Source organism: Pituophis catenifer, unplaced genomic scaffold (genome assembly GCF_029215685.1).
Source record: "Pituophis catenifer annectens isolate HBS135680 unplaced genomic scaffold, rPitCat1.0.hap2 SCAF_18, whole genome shotgun sequence".
NCBI lineage: Eukaryota > Metazoa > Chordata > Lepidosauria > Squamata > Colubridae > Pituophis > Pituophis catenifer.
In genome coordinates this window covers 4,010,903-4,025,519 of record NW_027256898.1, presented here as the reverse complement: position 1 = coordinate 4,025,519, position 14,617 = coordinate 4,010,903, and the positions used below count along the sequence as shown (strand labels likewise).

General features: G+C 46.5%; 1 protein-coding gene across 1 annotated transcript in view; it reads left to right on the top strand.

Annotated features, from left to right (window-relative positions):
- SCNN1D (sodium channel epithelial 1 subunit delta) overlaps positions 1-14,415 on the top strand; it is a 33,989-nt gene extending 19,574 nt beyond the window's left edge. The window contains exons 4-13 of the mRNA XM_070956287.1: positions 2,158-2,351; positions 6,482-6,585; positions 8,247-8,410; positions 9,440-9,538; positions 10,775-10,892; positions 12,185-12,263; positions 12,904-12,961; positions 13,538-13,596; positions 13,821-13,896; positions 14,002-14,415. Of these exons, the coding sequence (XP_070812388.1) occupies positions 2,158-2,351; positions 6,482-6,585; positions 8,247-8,410; positions 9,440-9,538; positions 10,775-10,892; positions 12,185-12,263; positions 12,904-12,961; positions 13,538-13,596; positions 13,821-13,896; positions 14,002-14,415 (1,365 nt within the window). The remainder of the gene's footprint in view (positions 1-2,157; positions 2,352-6,481; positions 6,586-8,246; positions 8,411-9,439; positions 9,539-10,774; positions 10,893-12,184; positions 12,264-12,903; positions 12,962-13,537; positions 13,597-13,820; positions 13,897-14,001) is intronic.
- Positions 14,416-14,617: the final 202 nt, after the last annotated feature.

The following is a 14,617-nucleotide window of genomic DNA, read 5'->3' as shown; positions in this document are numbered from 1 at the left end:
ATGTCGCATTTTTCACTTCGAACGTTCTCTAAACAAACCGTCGTAAGTTAAGGACTACCTCGAGCATTCCCAGTGCATTGATCTGGAAAAAGAGAAAGAACTTTTGCCCAGTAACCTTGCTATCTTCCTTAAGTTTCTTAATTCCCTGATTAGATAACTCCTTAATCACCAGGAGATAACCCCCCCCCCCCGCCTTGGGTGAGAGCAGAGTTTCTACTGTCAATCAGTCGGTTGGGAGGGATAAAAAAGCCCAGGCCATCCAATCTGGAGGAAGTGAGGCAAGCTTTTTACTAGTGTAGAATCATCATGATGAAAGAGGGAGCTTTTTTAAAAAAAAAAAAAAAAACCGTGACTCAGTCCAGCGCAAGGCGCTTCCCCCAGCTCAGTTCTTGTCTCTCTCCCACAATAGCCTCCGCTCCTTTTCTACCTGTAAAATAAATAATAATCATGGGCTTAAGGCATGTGTTATTGTTAAACGCCAGCAACAAACCTGGCAATTAAGCATAGCTTAAGGAAGGCAAGAAGTGTATTGCTCAGAGCTTCCATGGGACAACTCATGAGATACCGGCTTAGTGAGAAGGCTCCCGTAGTATCTTGACATCCGGATTCAAGATTTATGGGTGGCGATAAATCTTGGGTTCTACTTACCTTTACTACCGGTTCGCATCGCGCCCACGCTAGTCTGCACATGCGCAGAAGCTTCTGTGCATGCGCAGATCGCCTATGATGTCCGGGTCAGTAGGCGGAGCCTCTCGCCGGTTTTACTACCGGTTCTTGCGAACCGGTCCGAACCGTGGGCAACCCACCACTGGGTGGCGATGTGGTCCATATATGTCTTAATTTCAATGTCGCATTAGTGGCAGCAGTGTTAACGTCACGGCCTTGTGCTTGCGGAAAGAAGTCATTTAAAAGTGGGGGGGGGGATAGAGAGATTTCCCCCCCTTTAAAGATTGAATCTTGCTTCTCTCTTCTCTCTCGGGCATAGGAAGTAATGTCTGCTGGAAGGGAGAAAAGCTAGACCAGAATGATCAAAGTTGAAAGGGACAGATAATCCACTACTCACAGGGCAAATTGTCCCTTGTGTCTTATTTGTGGGTTTCTGTTGTAAGGGGATGTGGTGGCTCAGCGGTTTGAATCCCTAGTGCCACGGAACGGGGTGAGCTCCCATGACTTGTCCCAGCTTCTGCCAACCGAGCAGTTCGAAAGCCCGTAAAAAAAATGCAAGTAGAAAAATAGGGACCGTCTTTGGTGGGAAGGTAACAGCGTTCCGTGCGCCTTTGGCATTGAGTCATGCCGGCCACATGACCATGGAGACGTCTTCGGACAGCGCTGGCTCTTCGGCTTTGAAACGGAGATGAGCACCGCCCCCTAGAGTCGGGAACAACTAGCGCATATGTGCGAGGGGAACCTTTACCTTTACCTTATTGTAGGAAGCAGTGTCCACGAAAGCAGTAGCATCTATCCAAACCTTGTCCAGGTAGTCCTCGATTTACGACAGTTTGTTTAGTTACGACAGCGCTGTATAAAGTGACTTACAAATGATGACCTATCTTGCATCATCCGCGTGGTCACGTGATTAAAATTCAGACACTTTGGTGACTGACTTATATTTACGACGGTTGCGGTGTCCCAGGGTCACGAGATCCCTGTTCTCGACCTTCTGACAAACAAAAGTCCAATGGGAAGCCGGATTTATTTAACAACCGTGTTACTAACTTAACAACGGCAGTCTTTCACCGAACAGCCGTGTTAAGAAAGGTTGTAAAATGGGGCAAAACTCACTGAACAACGCTCTCGCTTAGCAACAGGAAGTCGGGGTTCAGTTGCGGTCATAAGAACAATCAACCGATGCAACAGAAGTTGCCTTGGGAAGTTGTGGGAGCTTCATCACTGGAGGCTTTCAAGAAGAGACCGGACTGCCATTTGTCAGAAACGGTGTAGGGTCTCCTCCTTGGGCGGGGAGGGTAGGACTAGATGACCTCCAAGGTCCCTTCCAACTCTGTTAATCTGTTATTACCTGTATTACAGTTTCTTAGAATCTCAGCATATTTATCCTCCTCCTTTTCTTTTCTTTTCTTTTCTTTTCTTTTCTTTTCTTTTCTTTTCTTTTCTTTTCTTTTCTTTTCTTTTCTTTTCTTTTCTTTTTTTGTTCCCAAGTGCAACACAACAGGTGGAAATTGTTACAACAAGGTCTACATTTCTGGAGTGGATGCTGTCCAAGAGTGGTACCGTTTCCACTACATGAATATCATGTCACAGATCCCGTCCATTATCAAAATGTCCCAGAATGATGATCGCTTCAAGAACCTGATCTATTCTTGCCAATACGATGGGGAGCCGTGCCGAACAAGGTAATTAACATCTGCATCTGCTATTGGGGAAGGTGTTCTGTTTTGCTCCGGATTATCACCTCCCCAGTATGGAAATGCTTCCCTTGTCCAACCTTTTGACTGACATCATAAAACCAGGGATGCTATTCAGCGGGTTCTGACAGGTTCTGGAGAACTGGTAGCGGAAAGTTTGAGCAGTTCGGAGACCCGGCAAATACCATCTCTGACGGGCCCCAGAGTAGGGAAGGGAACGGAGATTTTGCAGTAACCTTCCCCTGGAGTGGGGAGGGAATGGAGATTTTGCAGTAACCTTCCCCTGGAGTGGGGAGGGAATTGAGATTTTACAATATCCTTCCCCCAGGAGTGGGGAGGGAATGGAGATTTTGCAGTAACCTTCCCCTCGAGTGGGGAGGGAATGGAGATTTTACAATATCCTTCCCCCAGGAGTGGGGAGGGAATGGGGATTTTGCAGTAACCTTCCCCTGGAGTGGGGAGGGAATGGAGATTTTGCAGTAACCTTCCCCTGGAGTGGGGAGGGAATGGAGATTTTGTAGTATCCTTCCCCTGGAGTGGGGAGGGAATGGAGATTTTGCAGTAACCTTCCCCTCGAGTGGGGAGGGAATGGAGATTTTACAATATCCTTCCCCCAGGAGTGGGGAGGGAATGGGGATTTTGCAGTAACCTTCCCCTGGAGTGGGGAGGGAACGGAGATTTTGCAGTAACCTTCCCCTGGAGTGGGGAGGGAATGGAGATTTTGTAGTATCCTTCCCCTGGAGTGGGGAGGGAATGGAGATTTTGTAGTATCCTTCCCCTGGAGTGGGGAGGGAATGGAGATTTTGCAGTAACCTTCCCCTGGAGTGGGCAGGGAATGGAGATTTTGCAGTAACCTTCCCCTGGAATGGGGAGGGAATGGAGATTTTGCGGTAACCTTCCCCCAGGAGTGGGGAGGGAATGGGGATTTTGCAGTAACCTTCCCCTGGAGTGGGGTGGAAATGGAGATTTTGCAATATCCTTCCCCCAGGAGTGGGGAGGGAATGGAGATTTTGCAGTAACCTTCCCCTCGAGTGGGGAGGGAATGGAGATTTTGCAGTAACCGTCCCCCGGAGTGGGGTGGGAATGGAGACTTTGCAGTATCCTTCCCCTGCCCCGCCCACCAAGCCACACCATGCCCGCCAAGCCACGCCCACAGAACCGGTAGTAAAAAAAAAAAATTAATTCCACCACTGCTTCTAACCCCACTTGTCAAGCAACCCCCCCCACACCTATTTAAATCACCAATTTCACCAAGTTGTTTCCGAAGTTTCACAACGGGGCATCGACAGCTTTCTCCTTGGGGTGGGGGTGGGGAGGGAAATCCAGGGCATTGAAGGGGAGACGTCCTTGCCGTTGCTCCAAACTCCCTCCTGCTTCCTATATCTCTCGAGGTGAAGGGGAGGCCGAAGCTACCCCGAGCGCCACCCAATGCTCACAATTCGCTTTTTCCATTCCGACACAACCGCCGTCGTGTTGAGAACAATCTGATAAAACCATTGCAAACCTACCCACGCCTGGTTAAATAACTTCTCCTGACACTTGCCCCGAGCATTGTCCTGGGGACATTGCAGAGGCTTTGCAACTCACCTGGACATGAAAGAAAGGACAAAAGGTCCCTTTTTTTGCCGTATTGCAGAGTCACCCAGCCCAAAGCTAGTCGGATTGCACAAATAAGTGATAGGTTTCACTTTGTGTCACTGGAACAACTCACGTTGGGCTGGACAAATGGGTCCGTTTGGGGTTTTCTTCCCTCCCATGCCTCTTTCTTCTCGGCCTTCTCTATATTTATTTGCGATATCTATAAGATACCCAATTTTAATATTTAACCCGCCAGAAAGGGGAAATGCTCAACTGCACGCTTGGAGAGTAATCAGGTGAACAGCAATGTCTGTTGTAATTCAGAAAGAAGCATTGAGGCAATCCAGGTTTTTATCTTTCTCCTGGCTCCACCCTGATCCTTCTGGCAATGTAGCCAAACGCAATCATGTCCCTCGGAAGGCCCACCTGTGGCCTTCGACCCAGAAAAACTGCAGCCCTTCTGATCTTCTAGCCCGTTCCTCAGATGGCGCTGGCTGAGGAATTCTGGGAGTTGGAAGTCCGCGCGGCTTAAAGTTGCCAAGTTTGGAGATCTCGATTTAGATAGATTTGCACGTGGAGTGTGGCGAATAAAATAACGAAAGTTTGCTAATCACTTTTTTTTTTTATTAAAGTCTCCCCGGAGATTGCACCCAAGATTTTTCCATTCCATCCACAAATCTTGAAATATAGGCTATATCTCTGGGCTAACCAAACCTCTAGCTAGCTCTAGGTCTTCCAGATTTGTTTGTTTGTTGTTGTTGTTAGTTGCGAAGTTGTGTCCGACATATCACGACCCCATGGACCACGTTCCTCCAGGCCTTCCTGTCCTCTACCATCCCCCAGAGTCCATTTAAGCTCACACCAACTGCTTCAGTGACTCCATCCAGCCACCTCGTTCTCTGCCGTCCCTTTCTTCTTTCGCCCTTAATCGTTCCCAGCATTAGGCTCTTCTCCAGTGTGACCTTCCTTCTCATTCTTCCAGATTAAGGACATCTAATCCCTTTCAACTTCAGAAGGTGTGATTTGATGAAGCAAACGATCCTAATTGGCCTATTATCAACCTAAGACATTTTGCCTATCAACATTTGAATTTTCAGTAAATCTTTTACTTTGTGCCAGCTCTCTGATTACACTTGGCTTGAATACCCTGTAGGGGGTGACTTTTGACCTTAGAACTGACATGTGATTCTTCACTATTTTTTTTTTTTTATCTTGCCTCATCATCATGTCTGTATGTACACAGTATCACCTTTCCTAGGTTGTTGGGTTTTTTTTCTCTCTCTCTTTTTGGTGGAGCCCGAGCAGGAAATGTCAACCTCTGCCCAGTCTGTTTTGAAATTAGATACAAGGGAACAGACTGCAAGAAGCAAAATCATCACGCTATCACCATATCCGCTAAGCAAACATTTGTTTTAGGCTTATCCAGACAAAACTTAAGAAATTCACAAGCTCTTGGATATGCTAAGGAATTGCCAGACATGAACTTTACTCAATCCACCGAGCAGCTGTAAATATAACGGATTACACAATGTCTCCACAAGATTTAGATTAAATTGGATCATACTGCTCAGGGGTGAAATCCAGCAGGTTCTGACAGTTTCTGGAGAACTGGTAGCGGAAATTTTGAGTAGTTCAGAGAACCGGCAAATACCGCCTCTGGTTGGCCCCAGAGTGGGGAGGGAATGGGAATTTTGCAGTATCCTTCCCCTGGAGTGGGGTGAGAATGGGGATTTTGCAGTAACTTTCCCCTGGAGTGGAGTGGGAATGGAGATTTTGCAGTATCCTTCCCCTGGAGTGGGGAGGGAATGGGGATTTTGTAGTATCCTTCCCCTGGAGTGGGGAGGGAATGGGGATTTTGCAGTCTCCTTCCCCTGCCACACCCACCAAGCCACACCATGCCCACCAAGCCACGCCCACCGAACCGGTAGTAAAAAAAAAATTGGATTTCATCACTGATACTGCCGTAAAGATATATATTTTTAAAAATCTCTTAGAAGCCATCCTAGAAAAACCACTGTAATATATCAGTTAAAGTGCTGGATGGGGACATGAGGGCCCAATTTAACTGACCATTTGATTATGGAGCTTCCTGGGTGACTCGAGGCCAGTGGCTTTCCTAGCCCAGCCTATGGATTGCTGCAGGGCATATATGGGGTGAGACCAGTACCTGGCCCCGGCCCGTTCAGAATGGGGCCGCAGAAGCCCGAGCGTGCAGGCATAGCTCCATTTCCTTGAGTACTTGTGCAAATGGAACTGTGTGTGTGTGTGTGTACTTACTTTGTGTGTACTTTCAAGTGTACCGCCACTTGTGTGGAACCCACCTTGCTGGTCCACGAAGCTGGAAAAGCTGGGGACCTCTGGTTTATACCGTTTATCGCAACCAGAACAAATGAAACATAAAACCCTTCCCAATTTGGAGAAAACCAGTCCACTATTAACAATCACCATGCCCAGAAAATGCATTTTATCATTTCAATTTTTTTTTTTTTCTGGGCCTATTTTCATTCTTTTTTTCTTTCTGTGATGTCTTTTCACAACAGCGATCACGAACATTTTCACCACCCGGTCTACGGAAGCTGCTTCACCCTTAACAAGAATGGAACGGATAAGTTCTGGAAAGCTTTCAAGCCAGGAATTGTTTACGGTATGTACAGATCCCCCCAAAAAATAAGCCAATTAATCCAAATCTTGCAAAATTAGATTGAAATGCCAGTAGTTGGGGGTTGCTGCGCTGTGCCTTCTGTTTTCCCTTTTTTTCAGGATTTGATTGGCCATTGGGGGGGAAACAAGATGCTATCTTTAGGTTCTTAAACTTTTAAATGCAAGGTGATCTCTCAACTGCTGTTTTCCCCCCCAAAACAATCAAAAAGTGTTTCCTTCGAATCAAGATAAGCTTAACAAACAGGTTGATGCAGTTTTCTTGGCAGCGTTACTGGTTTACCATCACCTTCTCTGAAATGTTTCTCCAGCTTCCAAAAGTAGCTCCAACTTCTATATCCTAATGCGTCTTTTGGAACAAACATTAATATAAATCCCGGTCTTATTTTGGAGGAAACCTGTGTATATATATATAAAAACCGAAGACTGGTTTTAATCAGAATAACTGTGGAAAAAGCAGGATCCCATGACCTCATGTCACCTTACTGATAAAGAACAGAGAAAGTGAGAGGCAATGAGAAAAAATCTGGAGGGCAGGGCGGAGAGAACGAAAACAGCGCTACAGACCTGGGCAGCCATTTGGGGAATCACAATTCCAGATACAGGTTGCTCCGAGCATAGCAGACATAAAATACAGGATGTGTTTAAACAGGCAGACGGCAAGTTTATGAGAGGCTAACACTGTTTTTAGAACGTGTTACTCTAGGGAGAGCCAAGGAAAGAGGATAGGATGAGTCACAGAGATTTTTCCATCTCGGTGCAAATCGGGCCTTAAATCTCCCTGAGCCTTTCAGAGCTTTTGTTGTTTTTACAAGTCCTAGAAAAAAAAACCATCGCTGTATTATTTTTGCAGATTGACCGAAGATGCCCGGTAGAACTCGTGAGAATATCGTTGTTTTGTTTTTTTTAAAAAAGGCAGTAAAAACAATAAAGTAGAGCAAATCATGCTAAATCAGCTTAAAACAATATAAGCGGTACTTGTTATATACAACACCAGCGATATTAATAAGAGAGGCAGCTTCAGGGAAACTAAAATGGAAACGTTAAAAGCAAAAGGAGGAACAGGGTCCATTTGCCGAGTCTAATGTTCACCACCGAAGGGTTCTACGCGTAGCTGAAAATAAAAACTCAGAATTTAGGGTGGCCAAAACATCAAGTGAAGAGATCCGGTCAGAAAAAAATATCTGAAAAAATAATAACATTTCAGTCCATGTAAATGTGTGGATGGTACAAATGATCTAAAAATTACACTAAATGTGAACAGGCATTTCCCCACATTTCCCCTAACCTATTTGAAATCTGTGAATTTCCTCGATGTGTACAGGAGAACATGGAAGCACATGCATTCTCCACCACTGCATATTCCTCAAGGCAGATAACTCCCTTCTCTATTTACATGGGAGGCTGCAGAGTCACAGTGAATAATTCACAAGTGAAACACAACCCACACAGTCAGTGTTGCTCCCATACTTGCTAATCACAACATCCGAGGCAAGCCATGTGCATGGCAGATTCGGTTTCTATCAACCTCCTCACCTGCAGTACAATCCGAGCACAATAGAAACGAACCCTGCCCTCTTCTGCTGAATCCTGATTTTAAAATGTCCTCCCGGTTCTCCTTCCCCTACCTCCTGCTTCCCGATACAGGCCTATCCCTCATTCTCAAAGTGGAGCAAAAAGACCACATCCCTCTGCTGTCCACCACGGCGGGCGTGAGAGTCATGATTCACCGGCACAACCAAACCCCCTTTTTGGAGCACGAAGGTTTTGACATCAGACCCGGGACCAAAAGTATCATCGGCATCAAACAGGTGGGATTGCTGGTCTCTCGAAGGCGACTTTCAAGAACTGGAAATGCTGGCGGGGAGATTGTTAGGTCTATAGGAGAGGTCGGCAACCTGCGGCTCTGGAGCCGCATGTGGCTCTTTCATCCCTCTGCTGCGGCTCCCTGTCGCCGGTCAGCTCCACAATTGATAGGGCTTTCGGTTAGGACAGGTAGAGGAAAAACGACTCCGTGCTAGGAGGAGACTCTATGGTGGGCGGAACCGGAATTCCAGTCGGCAGAGGAAAAAGGATGCCGTGCTAGGAGGAGACTCCATGGTGGGGGGAACCGGACTTCCGGTTGGCTCCAAAATTGAACGGGGGGCTTCCAGTTAGGACTTTTGTGGCTCTTTGAGTGTTTTAAGGTTGCCGACCCCTGGTCTATAAGATACCCAGCAGGTGATTGACAGGTAGTCCTCTACCTAGGGCTGCAATGGAGCCCCAAGCTTTCGTTGCTAAACAAAACAGCTGTTAAGTGAGTTTTGCCCCATTTTATGACCTTTCTGGCCACAGTTGTTTAAGTGAATCACTCCAGTTGTTAAGTGAGTAACATGGTCGTTAAGGGAATCTGGCTTCCCCATTGACTTTGCTTGTCAGAAGGTCTCAACATGTGACCCTATAACCCGGGGATACTGCAAACGTCATAATGACCTGCCAATTGTCAAACGTCCGAATTTTGATCCTACGAGCATGGAGATTCTGCAACTGTTGTAAGAGTGAAAAATGCTGTTGTAACTTCGAATGGTCACTAAATAAATGGCTGTAAATCGAGGACTACCTCTACAGTTCAGTGTTGACAAATGAGGAACTCCCATTAGCCACAAGAGCAGTAGACTGTCCTCTATATGTATATACTCTCCCAAACAACCAGCCAAGGCAAGCGAACAAAGCATATTCCCAAAAAGACAGGTATAGGGAAAGCATTTCGACTTAATCCAGAGAGTACCAAGCATCAGCAGCTGGGTTTGGAGACACTGAATTTTGCCATAAAATGCTGTTTTTCTCTCCCAACGGACTAGGACGAGGTGTCACGCTTGGGTGGGAAATACAGCCAATGTACCAATAATGGGGAAGATGTCAACATCAAATTACTCTACAACGGCACGTATACACTGCAGGTATGGAGAAAGCGAAGAGGGCGCGGTTCCCATTTATTTGTTCATGTCTCATCTTTGAATCCCGGCCCATTTCCGTTGATCCTGGGGCCAAGGTTACGACCGAGAAAAGAAGTTCAAGATTCCTAGACTTTCTCTTGGAAAGTCCAGAGATGGCTGCATCCTTTTAGTCACTGAACTCCTTAGGAAACGATATTGATCAGCTTACAGTTTCCAATGCTGGAGACAATATACAGTCGTTACGATCTTGTCCATTCATTTGTCTAGTCCCTCTTTTTCAAGCCTTCCCAGTTGGCAGCCATCACTACACTGTATAAATATACAGCATATATTTAACATGTGCCCCATTCAAACAATATCCTGGCCCAACCCCTCCCAATTACTGTGTTCTGACTTAGGCTTCCCCAGCAGCACGAAGCTGAGTCCTCATCCCGATAAACTCCTTTTATTTAATTTACAGCTAATTCCTCTCCGGCAAAGTCTTTCCTCTCCCACAGTCTTTCAAGGTAGTTCACAATGACCGACCTTTATAAGGTTTGGAGAGTGGCCAGGCCGATATCTTTCAGACTCCACACTGTAACAATACTTGGCAAGAATGCAGGAACATATCTTCACCCAAATGAACTAATTGTCTCCTGCAAACTCCCCTCCCCTTTCACTCCTCTTTTAGTCCCTCTGGGAGGGGCCATTCACCGTCCACCTGTGGCTTTACTCCTGAGTTGACCCTTGTTCCTTAGCTGTTCCCTTCTCCTGGCAGCTCACACTGGGAACAGGCTCCAGCTGTTCGTCTGCCTCACCAATGTCCGACTCCGAAGGCAGCTGACAACTGTCAGACGGCCCTGACCCCCTCTCCGCCTCCGACGCAGAGCCCTCATCAGAGCCTTCCCCAGACTGCAGGACTGGCCCATGTTCCTCCCCAACCTCCTCATTGTCTGAATCTGCTGCCAGATCCACTGGCCGCTGGCGGGCCACAACAGCCTGGCTATGAACCTAATTGCAATCCCAGTCTAAAATTCAGCATTTTATCCTCTTGTCAACAGATCTTTTTCCCTGCTCACTCCCAGAGCAGTACCATTTTCGTGTTCCTCGGTTGGGTAGAGCCCTCCCTGCTCCTCTTAACCCATGTTCCTCGTGCAATCTAGTGAATCTGAGGTTCCAGGTTCAGCGCAATAAGGGGAAACCACCCCCTGTTTTGCTCTGCTCTCCCAACCAACGTTGCCATTTCACATCTTCTTGCAGGCCTGTTTGCATTCCTGCTTCCAGCATCATATGGTCCAGAAGTGTGGCTGTGGGTATTATTTTTACCCATTACCTCCTGGGGCCGAGTATTGCAACTACAATAAACATCCTGCCTGGGGTAAGGAATCAAGACGGACAAGGGCATTGATCTGGTTGGTGTCCTCCACATCTATCTCCCTAAGCTTGTTGGATGTCTTGCTTCACTGTCTTTTAGTCAGATTTCGGGGTGGGCAGACGGGCCAAACCTCCTACTCTAGGCTACAGTACGGTGGTGGGTTTCAAATTTTTTTACTACCGGTTCTGTGGGTGTGGCTTGGTGGGCGTGGCATGGCTTGGTGGGCGTGGCAGGGAAAGGATACTGTAAAATCTCCATTCCCTCCCCAATCCAGGGGAAGGATACTGCAAAATCCACATTTCCTCCCGATCAGATGGGACTCGGGAGGCAGAGAATAGATGGGGGCGGGGCCAGTCAGAATTTTTACTACCGGTTCTCCGAACTACTCAAAATTTCCGCTACCGGAACTGGTCAGAACCTGCTGAAACCCACCTCTGCTACAGTACGTTATTGCCTCTGCCGCCGTTTTGGAACTGCCTTTTTCTTTGTGCCCTCTCAATTTATACCTTTTAAGAGCTTCAATACCATCCTTTGTTTTGCAAGGGTATCCAGTACAATTTGACAAGGGAGAACAGTTCCTTTTTTTTTCCATTCTTCATTTTTCAATTCCTGTTTATTTTGCCATGGTGGTCCCGTTCTGTAATGGGCTGTGAGAATAACCTTGGGGGAGACAGGAGGAAAAGCAGCAGCAACTGTCTGACAAGAGATATCTCAGCCCACAGACAGAATGGGGTGGAGGAAACATCTCAGAAGGAACTAGTTCCCTAGTTCTATGAACCGTAAAGGGAAGGCCTCCTGCAAGATCCTATTGTTGTAACCTTACAACAATAGTAGCGTTTAGCCCTCGTAGTTTTGGTTCCTCATCTGGACTTTCTCAAAGGGCTGATGCATTTACTGTGAAATTGACGTGGGCTTAATACTTGAGGGAAAAAAAAAAGAGGGGGGAGCTAATCTTTGCTTTGTTCTTAGAGCCGCTACGGGACAGTTTCGTAATTCGTCCTTTCAAAGTCTCGGTGAGGATAAGGCAGCCTAAACGCCCACTCTCGTGTTTAGCTTTTGGACAGCAGCCTGACCCAAGGCTATTCAGTTGGAAACAGGAAGGGAAAGCCAGATATTGCACAGCTGTAAATAGGAAATGACAGTCCAGCTGTATTCCCCTGGAAACAGGAAACGTGGGTTTTCTCGAAGCCCAAGCTCAGCTTCTCCTTTGGGATCCTCCAGCTCTGAATCTTCAGTGACTATTTTACCTGTGGTGATTGCCTTCTCTCTATTGACCTCATTCCTCTCTTCCCCAGGTCATTGCTTCTATCTGCTGTACAAAGAGCTCACCGACCACCAGTTAATCTGCTTTAGCCAGTGCCCCAAGCTGTGCAAGTGAGTAGCCGAGGAATGTTCATGTGGATTTATTTATTTTTATTTTATTCGGCTTATATGCCACCCTATCTCCCAATGGACTCAAGGCGGCTCACAATAATAAAAACACAAGCCACAATACAAAATAAAATCTAAAAAATTTAAAATTTAACCCTTAAAACCCCCCATCAGACCAGGATGGAAGGATAGCAGGTTTACCTCCCCTCGTTTTCTGCTGTTCCCTGTCTTGTCCCGTGAAATCTCATCTCCTCCCTTGCTTCAAATCCTCCAAGCGTACACGCAGACACGTAAGCTGTTGCAGGCTTGAATCTTCTCTGGGCCAGGTTTCCACACCTCAGGGACATTACAGATGAACAGAGTTGGAAGGGAATTTGTAGGTCATCTACTCCAACACCACCCCCTCTTCCAAGCAGGAGACCCTACACCAGTGGTGGGTTCTAACCGGTTTTACTACCAGTTCTCTTCGCGCACGTGTTTCGCGCGCGATCGCCAGTTCATTTTTCATCATCTTATAGAACTACAGCGATTCCCAAATCTTTGGGGAGGGCTTGACAATATTGCAAAAATATTTGAGGTAAATATGAATGCAAACTTGCTGGATCAGTATGGAATTAACAGCAGACTCTGATGTCATTGGCAGGGAAACTTGGTATAAGCTCTCCGCTGGATACGCTAACTGGCCGTCAACTAAATCCGAGGTAAAGCAATAATTTTTCTTTTCTTTTTCTTTTTTCTTTTTGCACAGACTGGGAACGGGAAAGAACGTAGTAACGATTTATAGTGGACAGCATAACAATTAAAAGTACCTCCCATAGAGTTGCTTCCATCCCACCGTTCTTGAAAGGATTTGGAAGCTGTCCCTGCTTCTCTTGATCTTGGAAGGCTGAGAACAGACAGGGCAGACCTTGAGCTAAATAGCTCCCGATAGGATAAATGTCATATTTCATGGGATATCTTTCAGAGATAACAATTCACAGAGACACATGGGTATACACAGGGATGGGCTTCAAAAATTTGAGCCAGTCACACTTCATCCAACTTTCTTTTGGGGAAAACGGGAGGAAGTACCACATGCTCCTTCCTTTGAGCACAATTTTTTAAAAATAATAATTTTTCCTACATCCTTTCCTACATCATCGCTCTGAGACCAGTCAGAATTCTTGGCTGAACTCCGTATTCCTACCAGTTCTCCCCGTCTAGCGTGCAGCCTTTTTTTGGTCTTCTTATGTCTTCCCTTTCAGATTTTAATTTCGGTTCCCACGTTTCTATTTCAGAAATGGATTCATAGAGCGCTGCAGACAGACCACAGGTACAACATCACCACAATGAAGAGGTTAGTTAGAGGATTTTCTTGTTCTTTGGCTGGAGAAATCCTACCCGTGATTTGCAGGCGGTGTGTGACTTGGCTTGCTTCCCTGATAGGAACAACGATAGTTTCCTTCGGGGGACTTAACGAAAATTTTTCTGTTTGAAATCAGGGCTCTCAGATTCAAGGACAAACTTTCTACTGTAGAAAAATTCTGTAGTTCGCTCACCTTTTCTTTCCCTCCATTTCAGCAAGGATATTGCCAAGGTGAATATTTTCTATGAGCAATTAGATTACTACTCTTGGGATGAGTCTCCGGAATATAACGTAAGTTGGGGAGGAATTCCTCTTTCATGCCTGCACTTTATGCCAGGAAGACAACAACGTTGGAAGCCACTAACCGTACGGTTCATGTTTTTATTTGGGGTTTAGGTGACCCTGGTGATGTCCAACATGGGAAGCCAATGGAGTCTTTGGTTTGGCTCCTCTGTCCTCTCGGTGGTCGAGATGTTTGAGTTCCTCGTGGACGTCATCATCTTATCTCTCATCTTCTTCTATCGGCGGCTTACAGCCAAGAGAAGGCACAAGGTGTCGAGCCCCCCCAAGATGCCAAGCGTGAGTTTGACTTTGGAGAAATACCGCTACATCGAAGAAGGCTTGGCCACGGACCAAGATGCAGAGAAGTCTCAGGCCAGCTACGAGAATCCATCCTTTGTTCACGACGAGGGACTCCCTCCGTATTCCAAATATAACAAGTATCAGATGCCGGAATTATATCCACCGGTGGTTCTTCACCGGTTTAAGCACCAAGAAGACCAAGGGACGCACCAAGATCCCAAGAGTTAACGGCCACAAGGCCATTTTCAAAGGACAGTTTCTCTCCGGGGGAAGTGGAGCCCTGCGAAGGGAGTGGTGATTTCCCCACCCTTGGAAATGTCAAAGCCCAAAGGATAGGACCCACGGGATTGGGCATTCGACAGATGGTGGAATGGGTGATTGTTCTCTTTTAGGTTTTCCTAAGGCAGATCAATGACTATGCCTGTAAGGG